Source organism: Oncorhynchus keta, chromosome 12 (assembly GCF_023373465.1).
Source record: "Oncorhynchus keta strain PuntledgeMale-10-30-2019 chromosome 12, Oket_V2, whole genome shotgun sequence".
Taxonomy (NCBI): Eukaryota; Metazoa; Chordata; class Actinopteri; order Salmoniformes; family Salmonidae; genus Oncorhynchus; species Oncorhynchus keta.
The window spans coordinates 8,986,455-9,000,264 of NC_068432.1; the positions used below are offsets into that span (position 1 = coordinate 8,986,455).

At 43.5% G+C, this 13,810-nt stretch overlaps 1 protein-coding gene across 5 annotated transcripts in view; it reads left to right on the forward strand.

The window, feature by feature from the left end:
- Nucleotides 1-13,810, forward strand: part of LOC118390929 (double C2-like domain-containing protein beta) — a 320,447-nt gene that overhangs the window by 212,463 nt on the left and 94,174 nt on the right. For all 5 annotated transcript variants that reach the window (XM_035781772.2, XM_035781776.2, XM_035781773.2 and 2 more), the window contains one exon: nucleotides 5,146-5,225. In XM_035781772.2, the coding sequence (XP_035637665.1) occupies nucleotides 5,146-5,225 (80 nt within the window). The remainder of the gene's footprint in view (nucleotides 1-5,145; nucleotides 5,226-13,810) is intronic.

Sequence of the window (13,810 nt, forward strand, 5' to 3'; positions counted from 1 at the left end):
GATATGATCCTTAACTTGCCTCTCAAAGCACTTCATGATGACAGAAGTGAGTGCTACGGGGTGATAGTCATTTAGTTCAGTTACCCTTGCTTTCTTGGGTACAGGAACAATGGTGGACATATTAAAGCAAGCAGACTGGGATAGGGAGAGATTGAATGCAGGGAAACTAAAATCCTTTTTACCATTTTTTTTACCTACACTACCGGCGAAAGGTTTAAGAACACCAACTCATTTATGGGTTTTTCTTTATTTTTACTATTTTCTACATTGTAGAATAATAGTGAAGATATCAGAACTAAATATATTTGAGATTTTTCAAATAGACACCCTTTGCCTTGATGACTGCTTTGCACACTCTTGACTTTCTCTCAACCAGCTTCAGGATGTAGTCACCTGTAATGGATTTGAATTAACAGGTGTGCCTTCTTAAAAGGTAAATTGTGGAATTTCTTTCCTTAATGTGTTTGAGCCAATCAGGTGTGTTGTGAAAATGTAGGGGCTATACAGAAGATAGCCCTATTTGGTAAAAGACCAAGTCCATATTGTGGCAAGAACGGCTCAAATAAGCAAAGAGAAACGACAGTCCATCGTTACTTTAAGACATGAAGGTCAGTCAATACGGAAAAATACAATAACTTTGTTCTTGAAGTGCAGTCGCAAATGGCATCAAGCACTATGATGAAACTGGCTCTCATGAGGGCCACCACAGGAAAGGAAGAACCAAAGTTACCTCTGCTGCAGAGGATAAGTTCATTAGAGTAAACAGCCTCAGAAATTGCAGCCCAAATAAAATGCTTCACAGAGTAACAGACTCATCTCAACATCAACTGTTCAGAGACGGTGTGTATCAGGCCTTCATGGATTGAATTGATGCAAAGAAACCACTACTAAAGGAAACCAATAATAAAAAGAGACTTGCTTGGGTCAAGAAACACGAGCAATGGACATTAGACCGGTGGAAATCTGTCCTTTGGTCAGATGAGTCTAAATTGGAGATGTTTGGTTCCAACTGCTGTGTCTTTGTGAGACGCTGTGTGGGTGAACGGATGATCTCCACATGTATATTTCCCACTCTGAAGCATAGAGGAGGAGGTGTTATGGTATCGGGGTGCTTTGCTGGTGACACTGTCTGTGATTTGTTTAGAATTCAAGGCACACTTAACCAGCATGGCTACCACAGCATTCTGCAGCAATATGCCATTCCGTCTGGTTTGGGCTTCGTGGGACTATAATTTGTTTTTCCACAGGACAATGACCCAACACACCTCCAGGCTGTGTAAGGGCTACCAAGAAGGAGAGTGATGGAGTGCTGCATCAGATGAGCTGGCCTCCACATTCCCCCAACCTTATTCTACTATGTAGAGAAAAAAAAAATGTATTTAAAAAACTTTTGGCCGGTAGTGTATGTAGTCAACTTAGATTGTTACCAAATATTGTAATGTCGCCATTCTGTTTGTTTATGTTGTCTGTAAGACAATGATTTACACTCTTGTACTTTGAATGCCCAGACATACTGTCTGTCATTAATGCAAGATTTAAACAGTCCTAAATTCAAATCAGACAGTGTCACATCTTGATTTCCATGGTTTCATCCCCTTTTAGCCTGAGTTGCTCATTTGATCTGCAGCGCAGGTCGGTACAATAGATGTTTCTGTTGCGGAATCGTTTCCTGCCTTTGATAATGCCACCGACCTCAGGAGTGGACCAAAGGATTGTGGGTCAGGTATAATCTTGCTCTGCCGTGCACCGTGGCTACTCAAATCCAACATGGCCTTTCTCTCGTTGAGCCTTTATGGCTTTGACATTTTACGATTTGTTTTAAGGCCGCCGGCATGTCCATCTGTGCTTCCTGTGATCCGTTTGCCACCAACAACAACAAGTGACCCTATTTTTCTATTTTTCTCTTGCCCTCCTCTCACCATGGAGATAACTGGCTTGTAATTACTCCCTGATTCTGTTGGACACAATGGAAGTATGATTATGGTAATGGTGTTGTGTACGGTTAGGCCCGTTGAAGAGGCCCATTGACACAATACCCACAGCCTTAATTAAGACTTTCTTCATTTTTATTAAGTAGCTTCGCCTTGATTACAACTCAGAGGCCCCAATGTGGCCGCTGCTGAACAATGGCAAGTGGCCATTTTATCGACAACTTAATGAAGCGCTTCGTCTGTTGCTGTTTTCGGTGGAAAGGAGAGGAGTGCTCATTTGCTCTCTAAAGACGTGTCTTAAAGGTCCTGAACATTCTGGAAGTAGTTTTTGTTTCATTGTTAACTACCAGGAAGTTTGAAAAGACTGGCTGTGTGGGAAGGGAGCATATATTCATGAGCTCTCCTTGACTGACAGCTCTATGAAAAGCCTATGTCAAACAATTTGGATGCAGTGTTGCAGTAAAATCATCTCAAGTAAATTTGGTGATATACATAGAAATTACATTGATGATATCATTTTTTTTATATATATATAAATCCCCCGTTTAGCATGTTGATTGGGATGCAGTTCACAGCAGCACTGAGATGAATAGGGTAATTATATTATTATATTTACTGACACCACAAACTTGCAGGGGGGCGGTTACAAGGTGTTACTTATTTAAATTAGCTAAGAGAATGTCATGTTACTATTGGTGTATTAAAATAACAGTTGAGGTCACCTTGTCTACTTAATAATTAATCCAAGTGTTTGTCATGGGGGAGGGGACCAGTAAAAAATGTCATACTTTGGTCATCATTCCTTGTTCTGGTTTCCTTCAAATATTATCCAATTTCGTGAAAAACATGATTTTGGACTGTTCGTGACCTTTAATGCGCTTCCAAATGTAAGTAAACTTTGAAAAGCCTTGATCTGTGTATCACTGGGAAATGCGTGGGGAAGGGAATTAATCTGGCACGCACCCAAAAGCACTTAATGAAGCATTCGGCTCATCGGGTAAGAGTAACACACCAGCAGAATTAGGCAGCCAGTGCCATCTCACCTCTCTTTCTCTCGCTCACATACATCCCTCTATCGACAGCCACTGGAAACCTCTTATATTTTCCAGAGTGCCCTGAACAAAAGAAAGATGAGGCGATTAAAGCTCTCCTTGCCCACTAATACACCCTCAAAGAGCTTTATAATACGTACAATGGGGAGAGAAAAAAAAACAAAGGTTGAAAGTTCTATGGCACTGAAAGAGTAGGCTGGCACACTATAACGAATCAAAAAACGGTAGGCCTATATGCTGGCCACCATATATGGAATCAAAGAAAAATGATGTTTAAGATGCGGGAAGACGGCTGCACCGAGCCAGGGCTGCTGCCAGTCGCCGCTGATGAATCAGACTGTGTTCAATTATAATTACTCTTCTTGTCTGGCTCCCGCTCCAAACGGCCTGCTCTTTGTGTTATTGACATTTCCGTTAATTACCCGAGTGTTGCCACCACTCCTCTCTCGATGCCTTGTTGCAACCTCTCTGCGGACATGGATTCGATTAGCCATCTAATGTTTTTGACTGGATGTACTTCAAAGATTTTACAGATTTTGCATGCTTATTGTGATTACTGTGGATTATGGTAGAGAAATTAACATTAAATTATCTGGTGACAGCGAATTGGACATTCCTGCAGTCAGCATGCCAATTGCACGCTCCCTTAAATTTGACACACCTGTGACGTGTTGTGTGACAAAACTATACATTTTAGGGTGGCCTCTTTCCCCAGCTCAAGGCGCACCTGTGTAATGATCATGCTGTTTAATCTTTTTTCTTGATATGCCACACCTGTCAAGTGGATGGATTATCTTGGCAAAGGAAAAATGCTCAGTAACAGGGAGGTAAACAAATTTGAGTACAACATTTTAGAGAAATAAGCTTTTTGGGGGATCTTTTACTTCAGCTCATGTAACATGGGACCAACACTTTACATGCTATGTTTATATTTTTGTTCAGTGTAGATAGAAATGTTGTTTTGCCCCAGGATGTTCAAGCCTTTGAGAAATCCAATTCAAAGCTTTGCAATACAAAAACCAAAAGCACCGAGCACTTTTAGTTAAGGAGAGAGAGAGAGCTAGCGGGGGAGAGAGTGAAATGGAGAGAGATGAGAGAGGGCAGAAGTAAAGATGTTTAGTCATTGAATAGATGGTAATACATACACTCCTCCTGTATCAGCCAGATACATACAGTTGCATGCCTGCCTGAATTAGCATAATAGTTTTTATTATCTGCCAACTTCTGCTCACTCTCAATTCACTCATCGAGATTGCTGCTGGGAAAATTCTGGGTATATGTTCCTTTTTAGAGCACAGAAATAATGACACGACATGGCGTAAGGGATTTGATTCCAGTTACGTGCTATGAGGCAACCAAGGGGCAGAAATTAGTTGGTGGGAGTGATGAAACGGTGGTGGAAAGAAAAACTATTTTGCAAGGCCACACGCTTCCCCCCCAGCATCTCATACATGTATTAGAGGTTGAAGTCACCGCTCGGGCGCCAATCTTGGTAATCGGAAACAAATCTGGTTTAATCCCTCAGGTGCCTTTCTACGAAGCATAACACACACACACACACACACACACACACACTCACTCACTCACTCACTCACACAAACCTCTGTGGCCAAACTTGCTGCAATGTTTATTGAATGAACACACCCTCCAGATGCCAGCGAGAAGACAACACAGGAGGTATGAAGGATTTGGATGTACACACCCCACGCCCAGCAGAGGTCTAACAGTCTCTCTCGCAGGAAGTGACAGGATGTAATGCCATTTTAGGTGCCAGGCCAAGCTGTAGAATAGGCCTTTATTCGGCTAGTTAAATTATTTGTTTGTATGGTCATGTAGTTAATGAAATGTTTAGAGGAGTTAATACTCCAGATGGGCCCTATGGAGTATATTCTGATGTTGATGGTCTCTCACATCCGACATGAAATACACTGAGTGTACTAAACATTAGGGACAGCTTCCTAATATTGAGTTGACAATCCATGTCTCAATTGTCTCATAGGTTAAAGAAGGATTTTTAACCTGTCTCTTCCCCTTTATCTACATTGATTGAAGGGATAAAGGATTATATATTTTCTCTGTATCCACCTGGTCATGGTCAGTCTAAGCCATCTCTGCTCTGATATCTGATTTCTCTCTCGCTCTCGCCCCCCCCTCCCCTGCAGCTACGTTGGGGACCCTGGACTTCAGTTTACTGTATGACCAGGAGAACAATGCTCTGCACTGTACCATCAACAAAGCCAAGGTGAGCATCCACAATGCTGTGTTTTGTCCTACAAAGGGGAAATTGTTTCCATAGTTTGCTGTAAAACTTTTCCTTCTAAATTTACAGCATTATACTGGCACCAGAGTTGCCAACTTAATATTGTATAGATTCTGTAATGTATTTTACGGTATTTTCCTTACTCTAAAACATATTACCGCATCCCTGCTGTAAATTTACAGGGACGCTGTAATGTTTCACAGTAAGGAAAATAGTACTGTGAAATATATTACAGCATCTCTACTGTAAAACAAAATTACAGTATTCAGCTGGCAACTCTGGTGCCAGGATAATGCTCTAAATTTACAGCGAAATTGTCCTTGAAATCTAAATCCAAGATGTTTTTTTTATTTTTTATTTTTTACATAAAATACATTTATTCAAATTGGTAACAACATGAACAACAAACTAAACAACAAAACTGACAATAGAAGGAAGAACAGTTAGCACGTATGTAACCAAATAAGAGCATCATTACAACACTAATTTAAAGACTATTTTGTGTGCCTATGTGTATGGGGTGTGGGGGAGAGAGAATGGGGGGGCAATCCTAGATCTATAATCAGGTGCAACACTATTCTGGGTAAGAGGCGGTGAAATACACAACGGGACAGTTTAGGCAGCAGAGCATCCATTAGATGGAAGTCAGTGGAGCATCAGGTGTTCCTCGTGGGGATCCGTAACAATCCTCCTCAGTTCTGATTTGTCAGCTCTTCTCACCCCAAGGATAAGCATAGAAAAATAAATAATAGAATGAGAGACAGAGACCACCAGGGCTGCTACTCTGTGGGTAAAAATACAGGGGACAAGGGACATATCAAGCTGATGTTGTTTGTGTGTGTACTTACCTCACTAGTGGTCTTCATTCAATCTCAGTGAGCTCTTGTAAGAATGGGGCAATGTAGGGATTGAGAAGCACTGGCTTCCTCTGGGCAACCTTGTCATGCACGTTGTCACATCTTCAGGTTTCATCATCTTGGGTTGATTTGAACCAGGAATCTGTACAGCCGTTTATCCAATATAGTTTATGAAATAATTTGAGGAATTGAAGAAATACAAATACAACAGCTAGATACACCTACTTCAAATTCAAACTAACTAATGAAACATTACTATAGCCTACACAATACCAAAGATTATTTTTCCAGACTCACAACATTTCTATATCTTTCTGTGACACCAAACGTTTGCACTGCGCTCAGTTCATTCTCTATGGCACTCAAAGGCTGCGGTTTAGCCTACCGAAAATCCTATCGTAACAATTATTATCTGGGTGATTTTTCTTCTAGGTTGCAAAGCAAGATATTTACAAGCGATTTAGAGCAGACCGAAATAGCTTGTGTCAACTTGGTCTAGCTAACTAACTCGATAGGTTAGTTTAGCTAAGGAAACATGCAGTAATTCAACGTTGGCAAGCAATAAATAAGGGATGATCAACGAGGGGCTATGCATTCTATGGAAAATACTGAATGACGTATCTCAATACGAGTCAGGAAGCAGGTGCAGAAGGTGAGTTTTATAACTAAGCAATGCAGATGAACAAGACATAAGAAGCGTATAGAACGTAAGAGAAAACAATTACTACCTAGTGACTGCTATCATCTGAGGGCTAAATAAAGGGGGAGTAATCAAAGAGATCATGATGACCGGGTGTCAGTAATGACAGGGAGCAGCTGTGCTTAATGAGTGTTGTCAGGCCCGGTGGTTAGTACACCGGAGACGTCGAACGCTGTAGAGAGGGAGTAACCCCCCCGGAGCGGGCCGGTACAGACAGTGGAGATGGAAATCCCAGATGATGGGAATCCAGGAGGGACCTAACTGCATCGGCTGGGGTCCCCTCGATGTCCAGGGGAGATGGAGGGGTGTCGCCGGGGACGGCATCCGCCAGGCGACCTGGAACCACCGGCTTGAGGAAGGAGACATGAAAGGATGGTGAGAATTGGTAGTTGGAGGGGAGTTGTCGACGATAGGTTACCTCATTGACCCTTCGGAGGACCTTGAAGGCCTGGGGACTCAGCTTCCGACAGGGAAGGCAGAGTGGGAGACTCCTGGTGGAGAGCTAGATGCGATCACCAGGCTGGAACACGGAAGCCTCACTGCGGTGGCGGTCCGCCTGATCCTTCTGATGGCGGATGGTGCGCTGGAACCTCACGTGGGCGGTGTTCCACACCTCCTCTGGGTTTCGGAACCACTCGTCCACCGCAGGGGCCTCGGTCTGGCTCAGAGTCCACGGAGCCAGTGCTGGTTTGTATTCCAGGACGCACTCGAAGAAGTCAGTCGAAGGGCTGAGGCCGGTACCCAGATGTGAGGCTGACCATGGACCCCAGCTTCTCCATAAAGGCTCTCCATACAGCAACGTGAATTGGGGACTACGGTCGGAAACGATGTCCTAAGAAGGGCCATAGTGCCGGAAGACATGGTGGAATTGTGCCTCAGCGATCTGGAGAGCGAAAGATAGCCCAGAGAGAGGGATAAAATAGCAGGATATAGAGAATCTGTCAACAACAACCATAATATTTGTAAAAACATCAGAAAGGGTAGATCAGTTATGAAGTTTATGGTCAGATGTGACCAAGGCCGCTAAGGCACTGGAAGGGGGAGGAGTTTCCCTGCTGGAGCGTGCCAGGGAGATTTGGTTTGGGCACATTAGGAGCAGGAGCTGACATAGCGGGTGATGTCCTGTGCCAAGGTGGGCCACCAGTATTTATCGGAGAGCGATTGCATAGTGCAGAGGATACCTGGGTGTCCAGCGATGCCTTAACTCCATTTGGGACGTAGATGCGCTCCGGAGGGCAGGTAGCAGGCGCTGGTTCCCTCTCCAGAGCCTGATGGATGTCCATGTCTATGTCCCAGAGCACGGGAGCAAATATATCAGATGGTAGAATGATAGGAGCACTCTGGATCGGAACCTCTTCCAAATTGTGGATATGGGACAGTGCATCAGCTTTGATGTTATTAGATCCTGGGCGATATGACGGGGTGATGTGGAATCTGGTGAAGTAAAGTGCCCACCTTGCTTGCCGTGTGTTCAGCCGCCTCGCTGTTCATATGTACTCCAGGTTCCGTTTGTCGGTGAGGATGAGGAATTGCTCCTTGGAGGTGAAGTCTTTTAGAAGTATGCACATCAAAACAATTTCTGTGGGTTACCTTGGCGTTGGGACAGGATGGTTACCACGCCCACCTCTGAGGCATCCACCTCCACCACGAAGAGCAGCATAGGAGCTGGGTGTCTCAGCAGTGGTGCAGAGCTCTGGTATTCCAAGAAGGAGACCTCAACCTGATGGAACTGGCACTTATCTGCTTTAACGTAATAGTGGTTCTCCAGGAGACGCCTTGGGACTACTAGGAAGTGAGCGATGTGATCTTCCAAGGTGGCCGAGTAGACCAAGATTTCATTGATATACATGACCACCTGGTGCCTAATCATGTCCTGGAACACCTCATTCATGAATGCCTGAAACACTGACGGAACATTGGATTTTCCTTAAGGCATCACCAAGTACTTCTGGTGCCCAGACGTCGTGCTGAAGGCCATTTTCCACTCATCCCCCTCTCGGATGCGTATAAGATTGTAGTTACTTCGCCGGTCCAGCTTCGTAAATAACCAGGCCCCTCTGAGCTGTTCGATGTTGGCCTGTACCAACGGAAGAGGGTAACGATACTTAGAGGTAATAGAATGAGACCTCTGTAATCGATGCCACCCATCCATCCGAAAGGTGAAGGAGTACACTGCAGCAGTCTGGGCACCCTGCTGGAGTTGGAGAAGTTGCTCTCCTCCCTCTCTGCCGTCGGGAGGATGGTCGAAGACCGCCCTGAACAGAGCCATGAACCCCCCATAGGAACCCAGCTCCTCCTATCTCCTCTCTCCCAGACGGCCGTAGCCCACTCCAACACCCGCCTGGTCAACAGGGAAAGACTGTGGCATCCTTGGACCTCTCGGTGGTGGGGGCTCCTGTCTGATTGGCAAAATAGGGCAATGGGGCTCTATAAGATCTGGTAAGGAAATAACATGACAAATACATATGTTACACCTGCAATTTGAAACAATACAAGGGGCTTAAAGTATCCAGCTTTAATTTGGAGATCTGAAATTCAACTACTGGATTAGGCCTACCTTTAAAAATATGACATTTCTTCAATTTAATGCTTGAAAAGTCCTTGTAATTATTGTAGACAATTTCTACGTTTTCCTACTCCCTTTATAATTATCCGTGATACATTTTTTTTTTAATCAGTTTTTGCTTCTATTGAAGAATGTTGCTCTACTCTGTTGCGGTAAAACCACGTGTGGTTATTATGAGGAAGACAACGTCTAATGCTGGCTTCAAATTGGCTTTCCATACACATTCTTCCAATACAAAAGGAACCTGGTTTTTATTTGCGTTCTCATTATAAAACAGTGATGGTGAGATTCAAATAGTGAGATTAATGCTACCCCTATTCATAGATGTATTATGTGTGCCACACAGGCTATTGAAAAATCACCAAGCATCCAATTCATTTCGTCAGATAAGTCCACCTCATTCTCACATATATTAGAATGTAATAATCATTTGAATATCAATGCATTGGCAAGGCCTAAATAATGAATTATTCTTAAATTGGTATTGGCCTTTTTTTCTTCTTTTTGCATACTTAGTGGGGGGCTATATGTACAATTATATAAATGATACATTTGTACAACTTTGAGTTCCTTGACAATTACAATGAAGTGCTTGAAACAGTCCCTGAAAGGCCTTGTATTTTACTTGCCAGTGTCTGTATGAAGCCTGCTTTTATTTGATCGTTATTTAACAAGGAAAGTCAGTTAAGAACAAATTCTTATTTTCAATAACGGCCTAGGAACAATGGGTTAACTGCCTTGTTCAGGGGCAGAATGGCAGATTTTTACCTTGTCAGCTCGGGGATTCGATCTTGCAACCTTTCGGTTACTAGTCCAATGGTCTAACCACTAGTCTACCTGTTGCTGAAAAAAGGAAGAATAGTCCCAAGCCTATGTTGTTGTGTAGGTGAAGTTATGGGCCAGTTTGCATATATTCTTCTAAGTACACATGTGGAACTGCATAAATGTAATACTTATTTTAAACCATTTTTGACACTTGTATCCCAATGTCCTACAATGGCCCCATTATTTATACACTGAACAAAAATATAAACAACATGCAACAATTCATACTATTTTTCTGAGTTCCAGTTCATACAAGGAAATCAGTCAATTGAAATGCATAAACAAGGCCCTAATCTATGGATTTTACATGAGTAAGAATACAGATATGCATCTGTTGGTCACAGATACTTTAAAAAAAGATAGTGACTGGCTTTCTGATCCAGGCCCCTATCTGGTGTGACCGCTATTTGCCTCATACAGCGTGACACATCTCCTTCGCATAGAGTTGATCAGGCTGTTGATTGTGGCCTGTGGAATCATCTGTCCTTGGTTGGAACACTCACTACCGAGTTCCAAACTGACTCTGGATGCAACATCAGCACAATAACTATTCGTCGGGAGCGTCATGAAATGGGTTTCCATGGTCAAGCAACATCGGCTGGAGTGGTGTAAAGCTCGCCGCCATTGGACTCTAGAGCAGTGGAAACGCTTTCTCTGGAGTGATGAATCATGCTTCACCATCTGGCAGTCCGGCGGACGAATCTGGATTTGGTGGATGGAAAGGGAAATCTTAACACAATGACATTCTAGACGATGCTGTGCTTCTAACTTTGTGGCGACAGTTTGGGGAAGGCCCTTTTCTGTTTCAGCATGACAATGCCCCTGTGCACAAAGCAAGGTCCATACAGAAATGGTTTGTCGAGATCGGTGTGGAAAACCTGACTGGCCTGCACAGAGCCCTGACCTCAACCCCATCGAACACATTTGAGATGAATTAGAACGCAGACTGCGTGCCAGACCAAACTGCCCAACATCAGTGCCCGACTTCACTAATGCTTTTGTGGCTGAGTGGAAGCAAGTCCTTGAAGCAATGTTCCAACATCTAGTGGACAGCTTTCCCAGAACAGTGTTAATATTAATGCTCATGATTTTGGAATGAGATATTCGACAAGCAGTTGTCCACATACTTATGGTCATGTAGTGTAGCTCTTCCATAGGCAGCAGTCAAGTGTGCCTCCTCTTGTCATTACACCCCCAATTCCACCACAGTTAGTGCCCTTTCTAGGCCCCTAAACGCTGGCCTATGGCTCTAAGGCCCCTGGTGTTGTAGACATGTACAAGAGTCTCGCATGGAGATCACCAGCAGCTTGTTTTGAATCTACAGTGCATTCAGAAACTATTCAGACACCTTCACTTTTTCCACATTTTGTTACTTTACAGCCTTATTCTAAAATTGATTGATGAGGAACATGTGTTATTTAATCTACACACAATACCCCATAATGAAAAAGTGAAAACAGGTTTTCAGAAATGTTTGCAAATTTATGAAAAATAAAAAACGGATACCTTATTTACATAAGTATTCAGACCCTTTGCTATGAGACTCAAAATGGAACTCAGGTGCATCCTGTTTCCATTGACCATCCTTGATGTTTCTACAACTTGATTGGAGTCCACCTGTGGTAAATTAATTGGATTAGACATGATTTGGAAAGGCACACACCTGTCTATATAATGTCCCACAGTTGACAGTGCATGTCAGAGCAAAAACCAAGGTATGAGGTTGAAGGAATTGTCCGCAGAGCTCCGAGGCAGGATTTTGTTGAGATAAAGACTTGGGAAGGGTACCAACAAATGTCTGCAGCATTGAAGGTCCCTAAGAACATAGGGGCCCCCATCATTCTTTAATGGAAGAAGTTTGTAACCACCAAGCCTCTCTTCCTAGAGCTGAGCAATCGGGGGAAAGGGGCCTTGGTCAGGGAGGTGACCAAGAACCGGTTGGTCATTCTGAGAGAGCTCCAGAGTTCCTCTGTGGATATGGGATAAACTTCCATAAGGACAACCATCTCTGCAACAATCCACCAATCAAGCCTTTATGGTAGAGTGGCCAGACGGAAGCCATTCCTCAGTAAAATGCACATGACAGCCCACTTTGAGTTAGCCAAAAGTCACCTAAAGGACTCTTAGACCATGAGAAACAAGATTCTCTGTTCTGATGAAGCCAAGATTAAACTCTTTGGCCTGAATGCCAAGCGTCATGTCTGGAGGAAACCAGGCACCGCTCATCACCTGGCCAATACCATCTCTATGGTGAAGCATGGTGGTGGCTACATTATGCTGTGGGGATGTTTTTCAACGGCAGTGACTGGGAGACTTGTCAGGATCGAGGGAAAGATGAATGTAGCAAAGTACAGAGAGATTCTTGGTAAAAACCTGCTCCAGAATGCTTAGCACCTCAGACTGGGGTGAAGGTTCACCTTCCAACAGGATAATGACTCTAAGCACACAGCCAAGACAATGCAGGAGTGACTTCGGGACAAGTCTTTGAATGTCCTTGAGTGCCCAACCAGAGCCCGGACTTACTTGAACCCAATCGAACATCGCTGGAGAGACCTGAAAATAGCTGTGCAGTGACGCCCCCCATCCAACCTGACAGAGCTTGAGAGGATACGCAGAGAAGAATGGGATATTCTCCCTAAATACAGGTGTGCCAAGCTTGTACCGTAATACCCAAGACGACTAGAGGCTGTAATCACTGCCAAAGGTGCTTCAACAAAGTACTGAGTAAAGTTTCAGAAGTCTTATAAGTTTGCACACATTTCTAAAAACCTGTTTTTGCTGTTTCATTATGGGTATTGTATGTAGATTGATGAGGGGAAAAAACTATTTAGTCAATTTTAGAATAAGGCTGTAATGTAACAAAATGTGAATAAAGGGGTCTGAATACTTTCCTAATGCACTGCAGATGATGCTTGTATGTATGCATGTGTGTATGTGTGTGTGCGTGCATGCTTGTGCGTATGTTCTCTGCTGCTTGCTTCTCTGTGGTTGTGTGAAGGGTATTTCCCCTGACAACAAGCTGCTTGTAGCACATGCTGCTGTCCACTCTACTCTTGATCCAGACCAAGCCGTTGGTCTGTCTTCACGGCAGTACACACACACTTCAATGTGAGCGCACACACACACACATGAATATATTACAACACAATCCCATACAAAAACACTTGCATGCACTTTCTCACGCACACACTCAAATCCTCCCCAAGAAGGGAAATCTCTTCATAAAGCGTTTTCCCTCACTGTGTTTAGTTTTTTTCCTCTTGAAGATGAAGATTACTTTTTGGGCTCAGTAGCTCACTGGGCTCTAGGACAAAGCAGGAAACATCTGTAGACATTTCAGATATTTCTTCCCCTCTATTGCTCACCCATATTCTTTGCGACATTTACCGGTTAATGATTTCAAATTGATTTTCTGTTACTTACTGCGTGCTATTGTGTCATGACATGGTCTGCAATAAGCAAGACAGGGTGCCTGAATGCAGAGACTCAGGTGGCTCAAGGGGAAAGTCTGAAATCAAGATTTTCTACTAAATACTGCATAATTTCCACCCCCAAACAAATGACATCTTCTTCCAAATCAACAAGGTAGGGGAAAATGCAGAGCCTCTATCTATTCCCC